Consider the following 21,472-nt stretch of genomic DNA (forward strand, 5'->3'; position numbering starts at 1 on the left):
CTGTGAGATAATAGACTATGATGAGAATTATGAAACTCATGCTGAATGTGAGAATATAAGAATTGAAGTTGGATAGGTTGGCCATTCCCCTAAAGAGTTCTAATTAGGTTAAATTCCTGATGTCACGGCAAAGTAAAAATTAGTGGTTTTGTCCCTGGGAGTACATATGTAATTCTTCTGATGAGCTGATATCTTCCTCCACCACAGATAGCTAAAAGTAAAAGCTATTTTTGAAAGACATGCTCAATGAATAACAGTTCCCATGATTCCTGATTTTTGGCACAGCTGAGGTGTCACAGTTAGGCACTCGGTTCTTGGATGGGGTTGTTAAGAGGCTGTACCTCTGCTTAGAATTGCATTGTCAGAAATTCTGGATGGAAATGAATTAATATTTGCAATTTGCCAATCAAGGAGGAGTCTAGTTGTGGTGGGTTTTCTGGGCTGTGTGGCCGTGGACTGGTAGATCTTGTTCCTAACGTTTCGCTTGCATCTGTGGCTGGCATCTTCAGAGGTGTATAAAATGTCCTCTGGGTCCTCTTGAGGAGAAACAGCCACCCACAGGAAAAAATATTTCTACCATACATCAAGGGAATCACATATCAAATAGGGAAACTGATGAAAAAACATAACCTACAAACAATCTTCAAACCTACCAAAAAATACAGCAGATGCTATGCTCAGAAATGGACAAGAGAGACCCCTCACTTTTGAAAACATTGAAATTCTGGACAACTCAGAAGGTTACTATGTTAGAGTACACAGGGAGACCATTAAAATACACAAACACTAAGAAAACTTCAACAAAAAGGAAGAGACTTTGAGAATTAACAAAACAGTACTTAAAAACACCAGAATCAAAGACCAAGGGCATGCTGGGTTCATGGACTCCACCCAGACAAAGGGTTGCATTCACTAAGACTGTTGATGCTGCAGGGAATGCCAATGTGAATCACTCCCTGGACTGAAAAACCCCACCCGCATTGCAATGCAATCAACCACAGCTTTGCATAGCAAGTTCCACCTAAAGCAAGTTCCTGGGACACGGACAATATATACCCCACTAAACATTCCCTTCTCACTGGACACAGTGTATAACAGACTTCTCTCTGTGATACACCTCTGAAGATGCCAGCCACAGATGTAGGCAAAACGTTAGGAACAAGATCTACCAGATCATGGCCACAAAGCCCGGAAAACCCACAACAACCAATAACAGTATTAGTTAGCTATTATTATTTTATTCTGTTTCTAATAAAATGATTGTATTTATTCCAAGCCTGCAGGACAAGATTAGTAAGGCATTTCAAATGTTTCACATTGAGAGAGATAGCATTGGTCACCTTGGCAGGATTTACCAAGCAGGAAGTATTGTGACATTAACAGAAACCATGGGCATAATGGTACATTTTCCAATTGTATAATCTGTATTGTTTCCTGAACATACAAGTCTGTTATTAAAATTCCTTCATAGGATCTACTGTGTCAACAACTAGGTTATTACAGAGTGCTTCTTTTCAGTACAAGTAGGTGCATAATTTCATTTCCCCTGTTACCCTTACTATGTCAGCCAACGGTACTTACGTGTTTTTTTTGTGGTGGCATTTACAGTGGCACTAAAAGGGCCTGCTCCTGCACTATTGAATGCTCGAACAGCTGCGTAGTACACCAAGTTGCTCTTCAGACCCGTTATTCTTGCCGACGTCTCAGTTCCTGTGGCTTTCACTCTGTTGGAAGACTGTTCTTTCCCACCGTTGTTCCAATATCTTATCTAGTGGATGCAAAAGCACAAGCTACTTAAAAACAAGTTGTTGACAGCACTGTTGTCTAAGATCTACCCTTTGGTCATCTACTATTTATATCCAACGGGCAGAATGAAGTTTTATTTTCACTGTCATGGGGGCAGGGAGCTTCCCTTTTCTTTAAAACCTAAAGGAACAGCACTGTTTTATTTGATCTGTGGAAGGTGCAGTCATTCCGTAGCTCTCTACCATCCTCTCTTCCATGGTTACTATATATTTCAAATGCTGGCATCGAATTTTGTGCCTCGCTTGCTTTTATAGTCAGCTTAAATATCAGTTTATGATATATGTGTGTGTTATGTGTGAACATCCTGCAGTACAATTTTACTGTCTTTCTCTTAAGCAGAAGGAATACAACTCGGAATGTATAAATGCAACTGGACTTGCATTAACATAGGTTGTGGTACGTCCTTGTTTCTGATAGGGCAGTGGCAGGAGGTGCGGCAGATACCAAGCAGGCACAGATAGCAACAGCAGAACCCAACTGCCAGCTCAGTTTCATTCTCAATGCAGTTTTAGTGGCTTCGCTGTAATTGATCTTATGTAATGCCAGCAAATAAGGCAAGGCTCAAGTACTGCAAAAAAATTCTGTGAATATTTACATTTGGCTTTTATGCTTCCCCCTAAAACCAGATTATTTGTGACCCCACCATGTGTTCATCTAGGTTCAGGAGCAGAAAACTGCTTTTCCAGCTCTGAGTAGCAGGCCTCTTAAGCCAATTCCCCCTCCAAAATTTAGGAAGGGGGGTCAGAAGAGAAAGTGAAGATACCAGATGTTTGAAATGACTCATTTTCCTATAATGAAGCAAAGATGGAACAGCTGATCTTAACACTAAGCAATGGCTTCCAATCTCCAAATTAATGATTTGAAAGTTAAAAAAGGATACGGTCATTATGATCACGCTTCATATACATTTTTTTAAAAAAATAACACATTTTAACATGATTTTATTTTTACCTCATAGCCCAGCAATCTCCCACTACTCATTTTCCAAGGAATGGGGTTCCACGAGACTTCAATTACAGAAGATGAGAGGCTGTTTGCAGACACACCAGAAGGTGAAACAGTAGGTTCTGCATCAGGGAACAAAAGAGAATTTGGAGAAGTTAAAAAAAAAGAATTGGGGAAGAATAATACATAACATAGCTAGCTAATTAAGATGGCTTTACTGATGCTGGCTAAGTGTATATTTATGCCACATATTTTTACGGGAAATCACTTAATGTAATTAATAATGATTCAATAACTCACCTTCTTCAGCAGAGAACACTGTTGCCACTGGGCTAAATGGACCTTCTCCTTTATTATTGTATACTCCAACCTTGACTTCATATGGTGAAAATGGCAAGATGCTTTCATTCCTAAAGACATATCTTGGTGTGTCGGGTGATGTAACAACTGTCTGTATCCAGGTTGTAACACCAAGGGGTCGGAAAGCAACGACATAACCAAATCCTTCACCATTTTGTAGTTCTTCAGGAACAGGCTAAAAAAAAACCAGTAAATGAATGAAATACAAAAATAGAACATTAACTCATATAAATAAAAGGAAGCAATCTCACAATGTCTGGAGCAGCAGAAAAAAATGTCTACCTATTGTTAGGAGGGAAAAGTTTTCAATATTGGTGGCTTAAACTGGTTAAGGAAAGCAATACTTCAGTGAAGAAAAGAACACACCAAATGAACTGATTCATCATTATCTTTATTGCACAGTTACACGCCTTTTAATAACACTGTCATTAAAATAAATTAGAGTACTTTTACATGTTCTCGTTTTTTTCAGCATCCAAGATAACTCTTAACTGATAGGTTAAAAAAGTAGCCACTTTTTCAGTATTACGGTAACCAGCTTGACTAGCTCTTCTGATGAATGGTCTTATACCTTGGTCAGGAATGGAACAATTGTTTCTTCTCCAACTCTTATTATTATGGTAATTACAAAATAACAATATATGGGCTCTCTATCACCCCTGTGACCCCTAGAAACCAATTGAGCATTTGAAGGATTACTTTTTAGCAACTTTCAAGGATTCCTGTAACAATGCCACTTGTGATTCTCACACAGAATACATTAAGGCTGCAGTCCCACATACTTGTAAGCAAATATATGGGTATATTGAAGAAAGACCTAATTTTTCTTGGGGCAGAGCAGGGGATGTAATAATTGCCATCTGTAATATTGCAGAGCTTTACAGTCTTCTGAATTTCAATAACTCTGTCTTAGAAGCCTCTACCTAAGACTCTTTAAATCACCATTTTTCTGGGTTGATGGGTCCGAGGAAACTGGTAGCCTGGACTGTATCTATGCAGTCTTCTATGCAGTCACAGGAAGCCTGGACTGTATCTATGCAGCCTGGACTGTATCTATGCAGTCTTCTATGCAGTCACAGGAAAACCTCTTGCATAGCATTTCTGCACTATACTATGGCTGTGTCTGTAGTGGAGGAAGAACAGAGTAGCTTGCTGTTGCCGGCCAGTTCCCATAGTTCAGCAAAAGCTCCAGTGCTCAGTTACCATTGTCAACCATTTATTAAAGCCAATTATTAATTAAGTGCTATACAGAATATAAAACAGATCCAGCAGCTATCCAATTAAGTAACACAGAAGCCTGATCATAACATACACAGGAAGCCAGCATTGCGGCCTAATAAACCTATGTACACAGAATGGGAGGGATGACATAATGGGAAATAGAAAAAGGTGGGAGAAGATAACATCCATTACATACAACTAGGAAATGTCTTGTTTGAAAGGATTTGAAAGATGGAAATGAGGAAGCCTGATGGATCACCCACGAGACATTATTATGTACACAAGAAGAACAGAAAAAGGAAAAAGGTGGGAATAAGAGAGAGGGAAGGAAGAAAGAAGAAGCTGAATGAAGAGTTAAATCAGGGGGACTAGTAGTATGAACAAGGGAAGAAACCTAGCCAGGGCAGATTTATAATAAGATAAAGGAGACACTGGTTCACACACTGAGTTCTAAATGAGGCAGCAATACATTGAGCCATCCCTATATGGCCACTACACAAGAGAGCTCAGTATGGACACCAATATGTGGGCAAAAAAATCTAGCATGTTGTGCTTCTGTACCAGCAAGTGAATCCTAATCTATGAGCATATGCTTTGGTTTGGCAAGACATCTGCCACTTTTCCCAGGAAATCTGTTACATAGACTGGCCTTCATGCACATGTTGCTCCAGCTCACATTGTCTGGATGACAGGTATGCCTATGTACGGGGGGGGGGGGGGGGGGGTTATATCACTGAAAATTTTGGACTAAAAACATCCTATGGTGCAGAGTGGTAAGCTGCAGAGCCAGCATGCTGTAGTGGTTTGGAGTGGTGAACTCTAATCCGGAGAACTGAGTTGGATTGCCCACTCCTCCACATGAATGATGGACTCTTATCTGGTGAACTGGATTTGTTTCCCTGCTCCTCCACATGAAGCCTGTTGGGTGATGTTGAGTTAGTCACAGTTCTCTAAGAACTCTCTCAGCCCTACCTACCTGTTGTTGGGAGAGGAAGGGAAGGAGTTTGTAAACTGCTTTGAGACTACATACAGGAGAGAAAGGTGGAGTATAAATCCAAACTCTTCTACTCTTCTTCAGTCAAAGCTCTGCTTTTGACCTGAGTTTGTTCCCAATGAATGTCGGTTTCAAGTAGCTGGCTCAAAATTAACTCAGACTTCCATCTTTCCTAGATAAGTAAAATGAGTACCCAGCTAGCTGAGGGTAAATTATAGTCTACTGGGGAAGCCCTGGTAAACCATTCTGCAAACATAGTTTGCCCAGGAAACACTGTACCCCATGGGTTAATAATGTCCTGGTACTTGCTCAGGGAGGTTACCTTTATAAAGACACTTGGGAATATATATTAGGAGATGGAGATGAAGAGAGATACTCATCTCTATGGCCCCTTCCGCACACGCAAAATAATGCATTTTCAAACCACTTTCACAACTGTTTGCAAGTGGATTTTGCTATTCCGCACAGCTTCAAAGAGCACTGAAAGCAGTTTGAAAGTGCATTATTCTGCATGTGCAGAATGAGCCTATGATTCTAAATATCCAAGAAGCTGCTTTAGTTTTTTGGGCTAAATCTAGTAGAGTTAAATAACTCTTAAATATGTTGACCTAAGTCAGTGTATCTACTTCTCAACATGGCACCACATGTGAGTTCTTAAATCTTGAGCCTGGGGCCACGGGCAGACAAAACAGCTCTTTCTACAAACCTGAGAAAAACCTGAAATGTGAAAAAAGCACAAACAACATGGGCAGGGTGAAACCCTCCACAACAATAGAAGCAGCATTTAAAGAAACAAATTCACCCAGTGGTAATTGCTAGGCAACTACAATTGTATTGCCAGTCTTTAAGTATTGATTACTGTTAACACATGGCAGGGGGAAGGGGCAGGGCTACTTTGGCCTTTGAAAGAGGATTCATCAGGACCAGGCCCGACAGCAACCACCAGGTGTTTTGCTACCACATGACTTCCATGACTTACCCTGACTGGCTACTTGTTGCTGTTCAACAGTCATTGTGTTGAAGAGGTTAGAGCTTTAACGTAGGCCGTTTCCGCACGGGCAGAAAATGACGGCCTGGAGACGGTAAAAACACCGTCTCCAGGCCGCCATTCGCACGGGGGGCGCAGCTGCAGCGCAGCCGCGCCGCCCTCGCGCCGCCCGGCTGGCCCGCAGCCGGCGTATTCCCAGAACGCTAGGAAGCGTTCTTTTCGGGAATACGCCGCCGTGAAGCCGCTGCCGAGCGAACGGCAGCGGCTTCACGGCGCCTCCCCCACCCCCACCCCCCCCCCCCCCCCCCCCCCCCCCCCCCCACCCCCCCCCCCCCCCACCCCCCCCCCCCCCCACCCCCCCCCCCCCCCACCCCCCCCCCCCCCCACCCCCCCCCCCCCCCACCCCCCCCCCCCCCCAGCCCCCCCCCCCCCCACCCCCCCCCCCCCCCACCCCCCCCCCCCCCCACCCCCCCCCCCCCCCACCCCCCCCCCCCCCCACCCCCCCCCCCCCCCACCCCCCCCCCCCCCCACCCCCCCCCCCCCCCACCCCCCCCCCCCCCCACCCCCCCCCCCCCCCACCCCCCCCCCCCCCCACCCCCCCCCCCCCCCACCCCCCCCCCCCCCCACCCCCCCCCCCCCCCACCCCCCCCCCCCCCCACCCCCCCCCCCCCCCACCCCCCCCCCCCCCCACCCCCCCCCCCCCCCACCCCCCCCCCCCCCCACCCCCCCCCCCCCCCACCCCCCCCCCCCCCCACCCCCCCCCCCCCCCACCCCCCCCCCCCCCCACCCCCCCCCCCCCCCACCCCCCCCCCCCCCCACCCCCCCCCCCCCCCACCCCCCCCCCCCCCCACCCCCCCCCCCCCCCACCCCCCCCCCCCCCCACCCCCCCCCCCCCCCACCCCCCCCCCCCCCCACCCCCCCCCCCCCCCACCCCCCCCCCCCCCCACCCCCCCCCCCCCCCACCCCCCCCCCCCCCCACCCCCCCCCCCCCCCACCCCCCCCCCCCCCCACCCCCCCCCCCCCCCACCCCCCCCCCCCCCCACCCCCCCCCCCCCCCACCCCCCCCCCCCCCCACCCCCCCCCCCCCCCACCCCCCCCCCCCCCCACCCCCCCCCCCCCCCACCCCCCCCCCCCCCCACCCCCCCCCCCCCCCACCCCCCCCCCCCCCCACCCCCCCCCCCCCCCACCCCCCCCCCCCCCCACCCCCCCCCCCCCCCACCCCCCCCCCCCCCCACCCCCCCCCCCCCCCACCCCCCCCCCCCCCCACCCCCCCCCCCCCCCACCCCCCCCCCCCCCCACCCCCCCCCCCCCCCACCCCCCCCCCCCCCCACCCCCCCCCCCCCCCACCCCCCCCCCCCCCCACCCCCCCCCCCCCCCACCCCCCCCCCCCCCCACCCCCCCCCCCCCCCACCCCCCCCCCCCCCCACCCCCCCCCCCCCCCACCCCCCCCCCCCCCCACCCCCCCCCCCCCCCACCCCCCCCCCCCCCCACCCCCCCCCCCCCCCACCCCCCCCCCCCCCCACCCCCCCCCCCCCCCACCCCCCCCCCCCCCCACCCCCCCCCCCCCCCACCCCCCCCCCCCCCCACCCCCCCCCCCCCCCACCCCCCCCCCCCCCCACCCCCCCCCCCCCCCACCCCCCCCCCCCCCCACCCCCCCCCCCCCCCACCCCCCCCCCCCCCCACCCCCCCCCCCCCCCACCCCCCCCCCCCCCCACCCCCCCCCCCCCCCACCCCCCCCCCCCCCCACCCCCCCCCCCCCCCACCCCCCCCCCCCCCCACCCCCCCCCCCCCCCACCCCCCCCCCCCCCCACCCCCCCCCCCCCCCACCCCCCCCCCCCCCCACCCCCCCCCCCCCCCACCCCCCCCCCCCCCCACCCCCCCCCCCCCCCACCCCCCCCCCCCCCCACCCCCCCCCCCCCCCACCCCCCCCCCCCCCCACCCCCCCCCCCCCCCACCCCCCCCCCCCCCCACCCCCCCCCCCCCCCACCCCCCCCCCCCCCCACCCCCCCCCCCCCCCACCCCCCCCCCCCCCCACCCCCCCCCCCCCCCACCCCCCCCCCCCCCCACCCCCCCCCCCCCCCACCCCCCCCCCCCCCCACCCCCCCCCCCCCCCACCCCCCCCCCCCCCCACCCCCCCCCCCCCCCACCCCCCCCCCCCCCCACCCCCCCCCCCCCCCACCCCCCCCCCCCCCCACCCCCCCCCCCCCCCACCCCCCCCCCCCCCCACCCCCCCCCCCCCCCACCCCCCCCCCCCCCCACCCCCCCCCCCCCCCACCCCCCCCCCCCCCCACCCCCCCCCCCCCCCACCCCCCCCCCCCCCCACCCCCCCCCCCCCCCACCCCCCCCCCCCCCCACCCCCCCCCCCCCCCACCCCCCCCCCCCCCCACCCCCCCCCCCCCCCACCCCCCCCCCCCCCCACCCCCCCCCCCCCCCACCCCCCCCCCCCCCCACCCCCCCCCCCCCCCACCCCCCCCCCCCCCCACCCCCCCCCCCCCCCACCCCCCCCCCCCCCCACCCCCCCCCCCCCCCACCCCCCCCCCCCCCCACCCCCCCCCCCCCCCACCCCCCCCCCCCCCCACCCCCCCCCCCCCCCACCCCCCCCCCCCCCCACCCCCCCCCCCCCCCACCCCCCCCCCCCCCCACCCCCCCCCCCCCCCACCCCCCCCCCCCCCCACCCCCCCCCCCCCCCACCCCCCCCCCCCCCCACCCCCCCCCCCCCCCACCCCCCCCCCCCCCCACCCCCCCCCCCCCCCACCCCCCCCCCCCCCCACCCCCCCCCCCCCCCACCCCCCCCCCCCCCCACCCCCCCCCCCCCCCACCCCCCCCCCCCCCCACCCCCCCCCCCCCCCACCCCCCCCCCCCCCCACCCCCCCCCCCCCCCACCCCCCCCCCCCCCCACCCCCCCCCCCCCCCACCCCCCCCCCCCCCCACCCCCCCCCCCCCCCACCCCCCCCCCCCCCCACCCCCCCCCCCCCCCACCCCCCCCCCCCCCCACCCCCCCCCCCCCCCACCCCCCCCCCCCCCCACCCCCCCCCCCCCCCACCCCCCCCCCCCCCCACCCCCCCCCCCCCCCACCCCCCCCCCCCCCCACCCCCCCCCCCCCCCACCCCCCCCCCCCCCCACCCCCCCCCCCCCCCACCCCCCCCCCCCCCCACCCCCCCCCCCCCCCACCCCCCCCCCCCCCCACCCCCCCCCCCCCCCACCCCCCCCCCCCCCCACCCCCCCCCCCCCCCACCCCCCCCCCCCCCCACCCCCCCCCCCCCCCACCCCCCCCCCCCCCCACCCCCCCCCCCCCCCACCCCCCCCCCCCCCCACCCCCCCCCCCCCCCACCCCCCCCCCCCCCCACCCCCCCCCCCCCCCACCCCCCCCCCCCCCCACCCCCCCCCCCCCCCACCCCCCCCCCCCCCCACCCCCCCCCCCCCCCACCCCCCCCCCCCCCCACCCCCCCCCCCCCCCACCCCCCCCCCCCCCCACCCCCCCCCCCCCCCACCCCCCCCCCCCCCCACCCCCCCCCCCCCCCACCCCCCCCCCCCCCCACCCCCCCCCCCCCCCACCCCCCCCCCCCCCCACCCCCCCCCCCCCCCACCCCCCCCCCCCCCCACCCCCCCCCCCCCCCACCCCCCCCCCCCCCCACCCCCCCCCCCCCCCACCCCCCCCCCCCCCCACCCCCCCCCCCCCCCACCCCCCCCCCCCCCCACCCCCCCCCCCCCCCACCCCCCCCCCCCCCCACCCCCCCCCCCCCCCACCCCCCCCCCCCCCCACCCCCCCCCCCCCCCACCCCCCCCCCCCCCCACCCCCCCCCCCCCCCACCCCCCCCCCCCCCCACCCCCCCCCCCCCCCACCCCCCCCCCCCCCCACCCCCCCCCCCCCCCACCCCCCCCCCCCCCCACCCCCCCCCCCCCCCACCCCCCCCCCCCCCCACCCCCCCCCCCCCCCACCCCCCCCCCCCCCCACCCCCCCCCCCCCCCACCCCCCCCCCCCCCCACCCCCCCCCCCCCCCACCCCCCCCCCCCCCCACCCCCCCCCCCCCCCACCCCCCCCCCCCCCCACCCCCCCCCCCCCCCACCCCCCCCCCCCCCCACCCCCCCCCCCCCCCACCCCCCCCCCCCCCCACCCCCCCCCCCCCCCACCCCCCCCCCCCCCCACCCCCCCCCCCCCCCACCCCCCCCCCCCCCCACCCCCCCCCCCCCCCACCCCCCCCCCCCCCCACCCCCCCCCCCCCCCACCCCCCCCCCCCCCCACCCCCCCCCCCCCCCACCCCCCCCCCCCCCCACCCCCCCCCCCCCCCACCCCCCCCCCCCCCCACCCCCCCCCCCCCCCACCCCCCCCCCCCCCCACCCCCCCCCCCCCCCACCCCCCCCCCCCCCCACCCCCCCCCCCCCCCACCCCCCCCCCCCCCCACCCCCCCCCCCCCCCACCCCCCCCCCCCCCCACCCCCCCCCCCCCCCACCCCCCCCCCCCCCCACCCCCCCCCCCCCCCACCCCCCCCCCCCCCCACCCCCCCCCCCCCCCACCCCCCCCCCCCCCCACCCCCCCCCCCCCCCACCCCCCCCCCCCCCCACCCCCCCCCCCCCCCACCCCCCCCCCCCCCCACCCCCCCCCCCCCCCACCCCCCCCCCCCCCCACCCCCCCCCCCCCCCACCCCCCCCCCCCCCCACCCCCCCCCCCCCCCACCCCCCCCCCCCCCCACCCCCCCCCCCCCCCACCCCCCCCCCCCCCCACCCCCCCCCCCCCCCACCCCCCCCCCCCCCCACCCCCCCCCCCCCCCACCCCCCCCCCCCCCCACCCCCCCCCCCCCCCACCCCCCCCCCCCCCCACCCCCCCCCCCCCCCACCCCCCCCCCCCCCCACCCCCCCCCCCCCCCACCCCCCCCCCCCCCCACCCCCCCCCCCCCCCACCCCCCCCCCCCCCCACCCCCCCCCCCCCCCACCCCCCCCCCCCCCCACCCCCCCCCCCCCCCACCCCCCCCCCCCCCCACCCCCCCCCCCCCCCACCCCCCCCCCCCCCCACCCCCCCCCCCCCCCACCCCCCCCCCCCCCCACCCCCCCCCCCCCCCACCCCCCCCCCCCCCCACCCCCCCCCCCCCCCACCCCCCCCCCCCCCCACCCCCCCCCCCCCCCACCCCCCCCCCCCCCCACCCCCCCCCCCCCCCACCCCCCCCCCCCCCCACCCCCCCCCCCCCCCACCCCCCCCCCCCCCCACCCCCCCCCCCCCCCACCCCCCCCCCCCCCCACCCCCCCCCCCCCCCACCCCCCCCCCCCCCCACCCCCCCCCCCCCCCACCCCCCCCCCCCCCCACCCCCCCCCCCCCCCACCCCCCCCCCCCCCCACCCCCCCCCCCCCCCACCCCCCCCCCCCCCCACCCCCCCCCCCCCCCACCCCCCCCCCCCCCCACCCCCCCCCCCCCCCACCCCCCCCCCCCCCCACCCCCCCCCCCCCCCACCCCCCCCCCCCCCCACCCCCCCCCCCCCCCACCCCCCCCCCCCCCCACCCCCCCCCCCCCCCACCCCCCCCCCCCCCCACCCCCCCCCCCCCCCACCCCCCCCCCCCCCCACCCCCCCCCCCCCCCACCCCCCCCCCCCCCCACCCCCCCCCCCCCCCACCCCCCCCCCCCCCCACCCCCCCCCCCCCCCACCCCCCCCCCCCCCCACCCCCCCCCCCCCCCACCCCCCCCCCCCCCCACCCCCCCCCCCCCCCACCCCCCCCCCCCCCCACCCCCCCCCCCCCCCACCCCCCCCCCCCCCCACCCCCCCCCCCCCCCACCCCCCCCCCCCCCCACCCCCCCCCCCCCCCACCCCCCCCCCCCCCCACCCCCCCCCCCCCCCACCCCCCCCCCCCCCCACCCCCCCCCCCCCCCACCCCCCCCCCCCCCCACCCCCCCCCCCCCCCACCCCCCCCCCCCCCCACCCCCCCCCCCCCCCACCCCCCCCCCCCCCCACCCCCCCCCCCCCCCACCCCCCCCCCCCCCCACCCCCCCCCCCCCCCACCCCCCCCCCCCCCCACCCCCCCCCCCCCCCACCCCCCCCCCCCCCCACCCCCCCCCCCCCCCACCCCCCCCCCCCCCCACCCCCCCCCCCCCCCACCCCCCCCCCCCCCCACCCCCCCCCCCCCCCACCCCCCCCCCCCCCCACCCCCCCCCCCCCCCACCCCCCCCCCCCCCCACCCCCCCCCCCCCCCACCCCCCCCCCCCCCCACCCCCCCCCCCCCCCACCCCCCCCCCCCCCCACCCCCCCCCCCCCCCACCCCCCCCCCCCCCCACCCCCCCCCCCCCCCACCCCCCCCCCCCCCCACCCCCCCCCCCCCCCACCCCCCCCCCCCCCCACCCCCCCCCCCCCCCACCCCCCCCCCCCCCCACCCCCCCCCCCCCCCACCCCCCCCCCCCCCCACCCCCCCCCCCCCCCACCCCCCCCCCCCCCCACCCCCCCCCCCCCCCACCCCCCCCCCCCCCCACCCCCCCCCCCCCCCACCCCCCCCCCCCCCCACCCCCCCCCCCCCCCACCCCCCCCCCCCCCCACCCCCCCCCCCCCCCACCCCCCCCCCCCCCCACCCCCCCCCCCCCCCACCCCCCCCCCCCCCCACCCCCCCCCCCCCCCACCCCCCCCCCCCCCCACCCCCCCCCCCCCCCACCCCCCCCCCCCCCCACCCCCCCCCCCCCCCACCCCCCCCCCCCCCCACCCCCCCCCCCCCCCACCCCCCCCCCCCCCCACCCCCCCCCCCCCCCACCCCCCCCCCCCCCCACCCCCCCCCCCCCCCACCCCCCCCCCCCCCCACCCCCCCCCCCCCCCACCCCCCCCCCCCCCCACCCCCCCCCCCCCCCACCCCCCCCCCCCCCCACCCCCCCCCCCCCCCACCCCCCCCCCCCCCCACCCCCCCCCCCCCCCACCCCCCCCCCCCCCCACCCCCCCCCCCCCCCACCCCCCCCCCCCCCCACCCCCCCCCCCCCCCACCCCCCCCCCCCCCCACCCCCCCCCCCCCCCACCCCCCCCCCCCCCCACCCCCCCCCCCCCCCACCCCCCCCCCCCCCCACCCCCCCCCCCCCCCACCCCCCCCCCCCCCCACCCCCCCCCCCCCCCACCCCCCCCCCCCCCCACCCCCCCCCCCCCCCACCCCCCCCCCCCCCCACCCCCCCCCCCCCCCACCCCCCCCCCCCCCCACCCCCCCCCCCCCCCACCCCCCCCCCCCCCCACCCCCCCCCCCCCCCACCCCCCCCCCCCCCCACCCCCCCCCCCCCCCACCCCCCCCCCCCCCCACCCCCCCCCCCCCCCACCCCCCCCCCCCCCCACCCCCCCCCCCCCCCACCCCCCCCCCCCCCCACCCCCCCCCCCCCCCACCCCCCCCCCCCCCCACCCCCCCCCCCCCCCACCCCCCCCCCCCCCCACCCCCCCCCCCCCCCACCCCCCCCCCCCCCCACCCCCCCCCCCCCCCACCCCCCCCCCCCCCCACCCCCCCCCCCCCCCACCCCCCCCCCCCCCCACCCCCCCCCCCCCCCACCCCCCCCCCCCCCCACCCCCCCCCCCCCCCACCCCCCCCCCCCCCCACCCCCCCCCCCCCCCACCCCCCCCCCCCCCCACCCCCCCCCCCCCCCACCCCCCCCCCCCCCCACCCCCCCCCCCCCCCACCCCCCCCCCCCCCCACCCCCCCCCCCCCCCACCCCCCCCCCCCCCCACCCCCCCCCCCCCCCACCCCCCCCCCCCCCCACCCCCCCCCCCCCCCACCCCCCCCCCCCCCCACCCCCCCCCCCCCCCACCCCCCCCCCCCCCCACCCCCCCCCCCCCCCACCCCCCCCCCCCCCCACCCCCCCCCCCCCCCACCCCCCCCCCCCCCCACCCCCCCCCCCCCCCACCCCCCCCCCCCCCCACCCCCCCCCCCCCCCACCCCCCCCCCCCCCCACCCCCCCCCCCCCCCACCCCCCCCCCCCCCCACCCCCCCCCCCCCCCACCCCCCCCCCCCCCCACCCCCCCCCCCCCCCACCCCCCCCCCCCCCCACCCCCCCCCCCCCCCACCCCCCCCCCCCCCCACCCCCCCCCCCCCCCACCCCCCCCCCCCCCCACCCCCCCCCCCCCCCACCCCCCCCCCCCCCCACCCCCCCCCCCCCCCACCCCCCCCCCCCCCCACCCCCCCCCCCCCCCACCCCCCCCCCCCCCCACCCCCCCCCCCCCCCACCCCCCCCCCCCCCCACCCCCCCCCCCCCCCACCCCCCCCCCCCCCCACCCCCCCCCCCCCCCACCCCCCCCCCCCCCCACCCCCCCCCCCCCCCACCCCCCCCCCCCCCCACCCCCCCCCCCCCCCACCCCCCCCCCCCCCCACCCCCCCCCCCCCCCACCCCCCCCCCCCCCCACCCCCCCCCCCCCCCACCCCCCCCCCCCCCCACCCCCCCCCCCCCCCACCCCCCCCCCCCCCCACCCCCCCCCCCCCCCACCCCCCCCCCCCCCCACCCCCCCCCCCCCCCACCCCCCCCCCCCCCCACCCCCCCCCCCCCCCACCCCCCCCCCCCCCCACCCCCCCCCCCCCCCACCCCCCCCCCCCCCCACCCCCCCCCCCCCCCACCCCCCCCCCCCCCCACCCCCCCCCCCCCCCACCCCCCCCCCCCCCCACCCCCCCCCCCCCCCACCCCCCCCCCCCCCCACCCCCCCCCCCCCCCACCCCCCCCCCCCCCCACCCCCCCCCCCCCCCACCCCCCCCCCCCCCCACCCCCCCCCCCCCCCACCCCCCCCCCCCCCCACCCCCCCCCCCCCCCACCCCCCCCCCCCCCCACCCCCCCCCCCCCCCACCCCCCCCCCCCCCCACCCCCCCCCCCCCCCACCCCCCCCCCCCCCCACCCCCCCCCCCCCCCACCCCCCCCCCCCCCCACCCCCCCCCCCCCCCACCCCCCCCCCCCCCCACCCCCCCCCCCCCCCACCCCCCCCCCCCCCCACCCCCCCCCCCCCCCACCCCCCCCCCCCCCCACCCCCCCCCCCCCCCACCCCCCCCCCCCCCCACCCCCCCCCCCCCCCACCCCCCCCCCCCCCCACCCCCCCCCCCCCCCACCCCCCCCCCCCCCCACCCCCCCCCCCCCCCACCCCCCCCCCCCCCCACCCCCCCCCCCCCCCACCCCCCCCCCCCCCCACCCCCCCCCCCCCCCACCCCCCCCCCCCCCCACCCCCCCCCCCCCCCACCCCCCCCCCCCCCCACCCCCCCCCCCCCCCACCCCCCCCCCCCCCCACCCCCCCCCCCCCCCACCCCCCCCCCCCCCCACCCCCCCCCCCCCCCACCCCCCCCCCCCCCCACCCCCCCCCCCCCCCACCCCCCCCCCCCCCCACCCCCCCCCCCCCCCACCCCCCCCCCCCCCCACCCCCCCCCCCCCCCACCCCCCCCCCCCCCCACCCCCCCCCCCCCCCACCCCCCCCCCCCCCCACCCCCCCCCCCCCCCACCCCCCCCCCCCCCCACCCCCCCCCCCCCCCACCCCCCCCCCCCCCCACCCCCCCCCCCCCCCACCCCCCCCCCCCCCCACCCCCCCCCCCCCCCACCCCCCCCCCCCCCCACCCCCCCCCCCCCCCACCCCCCCCCCCCCCCACCCCCCCCCCCCCCCACCCCCCCCCCCCCCCACCCCCCCCCCCCCCCACCCCCCCCCCCCCCCACCCCCCCCCCCCCCCACCCCCCCCCCCCCCCACCCCCCCCCCCCCCCACCCCCCCCCCCCCCCACCCCCCCCCCCCCCCACCCCCCCCCCCCCCCACCCCCCCCCCCCCCCACCCCCCCCCCCCCCCACCCCCCCCCCCCCCCACCCCCCCCCCCCCCCACCCCCCCCCCCCCCCACCCCCCCCCCCCCCCACCCCCCCCCCCCCCCACCCCCCCCCCCCCCCACCCCCCCCCCCCCCCACCCCCCCCCCCCCCCACCCCCCCCCCCCCCCACCCCCCCCCCCCCCCACCCCCCCCCCCCCCCACCCCCCCCCCCCCCCACCCCCCCCCCCCCCCACCCCCCCCCCCCCCCACCCCCCCCCCCCCCCACCCCCCCCCCCCCCCACCCCCCCCCCCCCCCACCCCCCCCCCCCCCCACCCCCCCCCCCCCCCACCCCCCCCCCCCCCCACCCCCCCCCCCCCCCACCCCCCCCCCCCCCCACCCCCCCCCCCCCCCACCCCCCCCCCCCCCCACCCCCCCCCCCCCCCACCCCCCCCCCCCCCCACCCCCCCCCCCCCCCACCCCCCCCCCCCCCCACCCCCCCCCCCCCCCACCCCCCCCCCCCCCCACCCCCCCCCCCCCCCACCCCCCCCCCCCCCCACCCCCCCCCCCCCCCACCCCCCCCCCCCCCCACCCCCCCCCCCCCCCACCCCCCCCCCCCCCCACCCCCCCCCCCCCCCACCCCCCCCCCCCCCCACCCCCCCCCCCCCCCACCCCCCCCCCCCCCCACCCCCCCCCCCCCCCACCCCCCCCCCCCCCCACCCCCCCCCCCCCCCACCCCCCCCCCCCCCCACCCCCCCCCCCCCCCACCCCCCCCCCCCCCCACCCCCCCCCCCCCCCACCCCCCCCCCCCCCCACCCCCCCCCCCCCCCACCCCCCCCCCCCCCCACCCCCCCCCCCCCCCACCCCCCCCCCCCCCCACCCCCCCCCCCCCCCACCCCCCCCCCCCCCCACCCCCCCCCCCCCCCACCCCCCCCCCCCCCCACCCCCCCCCCCCCCCACCCCCCCCCCCCCCCACCCCCCCCCCCCCCCACCCCCCCCCCCCCCCACCCCCCCCCCCCCCCACCCCCCCCCCCCCCCACCCCCCCCCCCCCCCACCCCCCCCCCCCCCCACCCCCCCCCCCCCCCACCCCCCCCCCCCCCCACCCCCCCCCCCCCCCACCCCCCCCCCCCCCCACCCCCCCCCCCCCCCACCCCCCCCCCCCCCCACCCCCCCCCCCCCCCACCCCCCCCCCCCCCCACCCCCCCCCCCCCCCACCCCCCCCCCCCCCCACCCCCCCCCCCCCCCACCCCCCCCCCCCCCCACCCCCCCCCCCCCCCACCCCCCCCCCCCCCCACCCCCCCCCCCCCCCACCCCCCCCCCCCCCCACCCCCCCCCCCCCCCACCCCCCCCCCCCCCCACCCCCCCCCCCCCCCACCCCCCCCCCCCCCCACCCCCCCCCCCCCCCACCCCCCCCCCCCCCCACCCCCCCCCCCCCCCACCCCCCCCCCCCCCCACCCCCCCCCCCCCCCACCCCCCCCCCCCCCCACCCCCCCCCCCCCCCACCCCCCCCCCCCCCCACCCCCCCCCCCCCCCACCCCCCCCCCCCCCCACCCCCCCCCCCCCCCACCCCCCCCCCCCCCCACCCCCCCCCCCCCCCACCCCCCCCCCCCCCCACCCCCCCCCCCCCCCACCCCCCCCCCCCCCCACCCCCCCCCCCCCCCACCCCCCCCCCCCCCCACCCCCCCCCCCCCCCACCCCCCCCCCCCCCCACCCCCCCCCCCCCCCACCCCCCCCCCCCCCCACCCCCCCCCCCCCCCACCCCCCCCCCCCCCCACCCCCCCCCCCCCCCACCCCCCCCCCCCCCCACCCCCCCCCCCCCCCACCCCCCCCCCCCCCCACCCCCCCCCCCCCCCACCCCCCCCCCCCCCCACCCCCCCCCCCCCCCACCCCCCCCCCCCCCCACCCCCCCCCCCCCCCACCCCCCCCCCCCCCCACCCCCCCCCCCCCCCACCCCCCCCCCCCCCCACCCCCCCCCCCCCCCACCCCCCCCCCCCCCCACCCCCCCCCCCCCCCACCCCCCCCCCCCCCCACCCCCCCCCCCCCCCACCCCCCCCCCCCCCCACCCCCCCCCCCCCCCACCCCCCCCCCCCCCCACCCCCCCCCCCCCCCACCCCCCCCCCCCCCCACCCCCCCCCCCCCCCACCCCCCCCCCCCCCCACCCCCCCCCCCCCCCACCCCCCCCCCCCCCCACCCCCCCCCCCCCCCACCCCCCCCCCCCCCCACCCCCCCCCCCCCCCACCCCCCCCCCCCCCCACCCCCCCCCCCCCCCACCCCCCCCCCCCCCCACCCCCCCCCCCCCCCACCCCCCCCCCCCCCCACCCCCCCCCCCCCCCACCCCCCCCCCCCCCCACCCCCCCCCCCCCCCACCCCCCCCCCCCCCCACCCCCCCCCCCCCCCACCCCCCCCCCCCCCCACCCCCCCCCCCCCCCACCCCCCCCCCCCCCCACCCCCCCCCCCCCCCACCCCCCCCCCCCCCCACCCCCCCCCCCCCCCACCCCCCCCCCCCCCCACCCCCCCCCCCCCCCACCCCCCCCCCCCCCCACCCCCCCCCCCCCCCACCCCCCCCCCCCCCCACCCCCCCCCCCCCCCACCCCCCCCCCCCCCCACCCCCCCCCCCCCCCACCCCCCCCCCCCCCCACCCCCCCCCCCCCCCACCCCCCCCCCCCCCCACCCCCCCCCCCCCCCACCCCCCCCCCCCCCCACCCCCCCCCCCCCCCACCCCCCCCCCCCCCCACCCCCCCCCCCCCCCACCCCCCCCCCCCCCCACCCCCCCCCCCCCCCACCCCCCCCCCCCCCCACCCCCCCCCCCCCCCACCCCCCCCCCCCCCCACCCCCCCCCCCCCCCACCCCCCCCCCCCCCCACCCCCCCCCCCCCCCACCCCCCCCCCCCCCCACCCCCCCCCCCCCCCACCCCCCCCCCCCCCCACCCCCCCCCCCCCCCACCCCCCCCCCCCCCCACCCCCCCCCCCCCCCACCCCCCCCCCCCCCCACCCCCCCCCCCCCCCACCCCCCCCCCCCCCCACCCCCCCCCCCCCCCACCCCCCCCCCCCCCCACCCCCCCCCCCCCCCACCCCCCCCCCCCCCCACCCCCCCCCCCCCCCACCCCCCCCCCCCCCCACCCCCCCCCCCCCCCACCCCCCCCCCCCCCCACCCCCCCCCCCCCCCACCCCCCCCCCCCCCCACCCCCCCCCCCCCCCACCCCCCCCCCCCCCCACCCCCCCCCCCCCCCACCCCCCCCCCCCCCCACCCCCCCCCCCCCCCACCCCCCCCCCCCCCCACCCCCCCCCCCCCCCACCCCCCCCCCCCCCCACCCCCCCCCCCCCCCACCCCCCCCCCCCCCCACCCCCCCCCCCCCCCACCCCCCCCCCCCCCCACCCCCCCCCCCCCCCACCCCCCCCCCCCCCCACCCCCCCCCCCCCCCACCCCCCCCCCCCCCCACCCCCCCCCCCCCCCACCCCCCCCCCCCCCCACCCCCCCCCCCCCCCACCCCCCCCCCCCCCCACCCCCCCCCCCCCCCACCCCCCCCCCCCCCCACCCCCCCCCCCCCCCACCCCCCCCCCCCCCCACCCCCCCCCCCCCCCACCCCCCCCCCCCCCCACCCCCCCCCCCCCCCACCCCCCCCCCCCCCCACCCCCCCCCCCCCCCACCCCCCCCCCCCCCCACCCCCCCCCCCCCCCACCCCCCCCCCCCCCCACCCCCCCCCCCCCCCACCCCCCCCCCCCCCCACCCCCCCCCCCCCCCACCCCCCCCCCCCCCCACCCCCCCCCCCCCCCACCCCCCCCCCCCCCCACCCCCCCCCCCCCCCACCCCCCCCCCCCCCCACCCCCCCCCCCCCCCACCCCCCCCCCCCCCCACCCCCCCCCCCCCCCACCCCCCCCCCCCCCCACCCCCCCCCCCCCCCACCCCCCCCCCCCCCCACCCCCCCCCCCCCCCACCCCCCCCCCCCCCCACCCCCCCCCCCCCCCACCCCCCCCCCCCCCCACCCCCCCCCCCCCCCACCCCCCCCCCCCCCCACCCCCCCCCCCCCCCACCCCCCCCCCCCCCCACCCCCCCCCCCCCCCACCCCCCCCCCCCCCCACCCCCCCCCCCCCCCACCCCCCCCCCCCCCCACCCCCCCCCCCCCCCACCCCCCCCCCCCCCCACCCCCCCCCCCCCCCACCCCCCCCCCCCCCCACCCCCCCCCCCCCCCACCCCCCCCCCCCCCCACCCCCCCCCCCCCCCACCCCCCCCCCCCCCCACCCCCCCCCCCCCCCACCCCCCCCCCCCCCCACCCCCCCCCCCCCCCACCCCCCCCCCCCCCCACCCCCCCCCCCCCCCACCCCCCCCCCCCCCCACCCCCCCCCCCCCCCACCCCCCCCCCCCCCCACCCCCCCCCCCCCCCACCCCCCCCCCCCCCCACCCCCCCCCCCCCCCACCCCCCCCCCCCCCCACCCCCCCCCCCCCCCACCCCCCCCCCCCCCCACCCCCCCCCCCCCCCACCCCCCCCCCCCCCCACCCCCCCCCCCCCCCACCCCCCCCCCCCCCCACCCCCCCCCCCCCCCACCCCCCCCCCCCCCCACCCCCCCCCCCCCCCACCCCCCCCCCCCCCCACCCCCCCCCCCCCCCACCCCCCCCCCCCCCCACCCCCCCCCCCCCCCACCCCCCCCCCCCCCCACCCCCCCCCCCCCCCACCCCCCCCCCCCCCCACCCCCCCCCCCCCCCACCCCCCCCCCCCCCCACCCCCCCCCCCCCCCACCCCCCCCCCCCCCCACCCCCCCCCCCCCCCACCCCCCCCCCCCCCCACCCCCCCCCCCCCCCACCCCCCCCCCCCCCCACCCCCCCCCCCCCCCACCCCCCCCCCCCCCCACCCCCCCCCCCCCCCACCCCCCCCCCCCCCCACCCCCCCCCCCCCCCACCCCCCCCCCCCCCCACCCCCCCCCCCCCCCACCCCCCCCCCCCCCCACCCCCCCCCCCCCCCACCCCCCCCCCCCCCCACCCCCCCCCCCCCCCACCCCCCCCCCCCCCCACCCCCCCCCCCCCCCACCCCCCCCCCCCCCCACCCCCCCCCCCCCCCACCCCCCCCCCCCCCCACCCCCCCCCCCCCCCACCCCCCCCCCCCCCCACCCCCCCCCCCCCCCACCCCCCCCCCCCCCCACCCCCCCCCCCCCCCACCCCCCCCCCCCCCCACCCCCCCCCCCCCCCACCCCCCCCCCCCCCCACCCCCCCCCCCCCCCACCCCCCCCCCCCCCCACCCCCCCCCCCCCCCACCCCCCCCCCCCCCCACCCCCCCCCCCCCCCACCCCCCCCCCCCCCCACCCCCCCCCCCCCCCACCCCCCCCCCCCCCCACCCCCCCCCCCCCCCACCCCCCCCCCCCCCCACCCCCCCCCCCCCCCACCCCCCCCCCCCCCCACCCCCCCCCCCCCCCACCCCCCCCCCCCCCCACCCCCCCCCCCCCCCACCCCCCCCCCCCCCCACCCC

General features: G+C 77.7%; 1 protein-coding gene across 1 annotated transcript in view; it reads right to left on the minus strand.

Moving 5' to 3' along the window:
• LOC125427769 (contactin-3-like) overlaps positions 1-21,472 on the minus strand; it is a 259,865-nt gene that overhangs the window by 11,285 nt on the left and 227,108 nt on the right. The window contains 3 exon segments of the mRNA XM_048487326.1: positions 1,582-1,768; positions 2,758-2,873; positions 3,052-3,333. Coding sequence (XP_048343283.1) covers positions 1,582-1,768; positions 2,758-2,873; positions 3,052-3,333 — 585 coding nt within the window.

The sequence above is a fragment of the Sphaerodactylus townsendi genome, linkage group LG03 (genome assembly GCF_021028975.2).
Source record: "Sphaerodactylus townsendi isolate TG3544 linkage group LG03, MPM_Stown_v2.3, whole genome shotgun sequence".
NCBI lineage: Eukaryota > Metazoa > Chordata > Lepidosauria > Squamata > Sphaerodactylidae > Sphaerodactylus > Sphaerodactylus townsendi.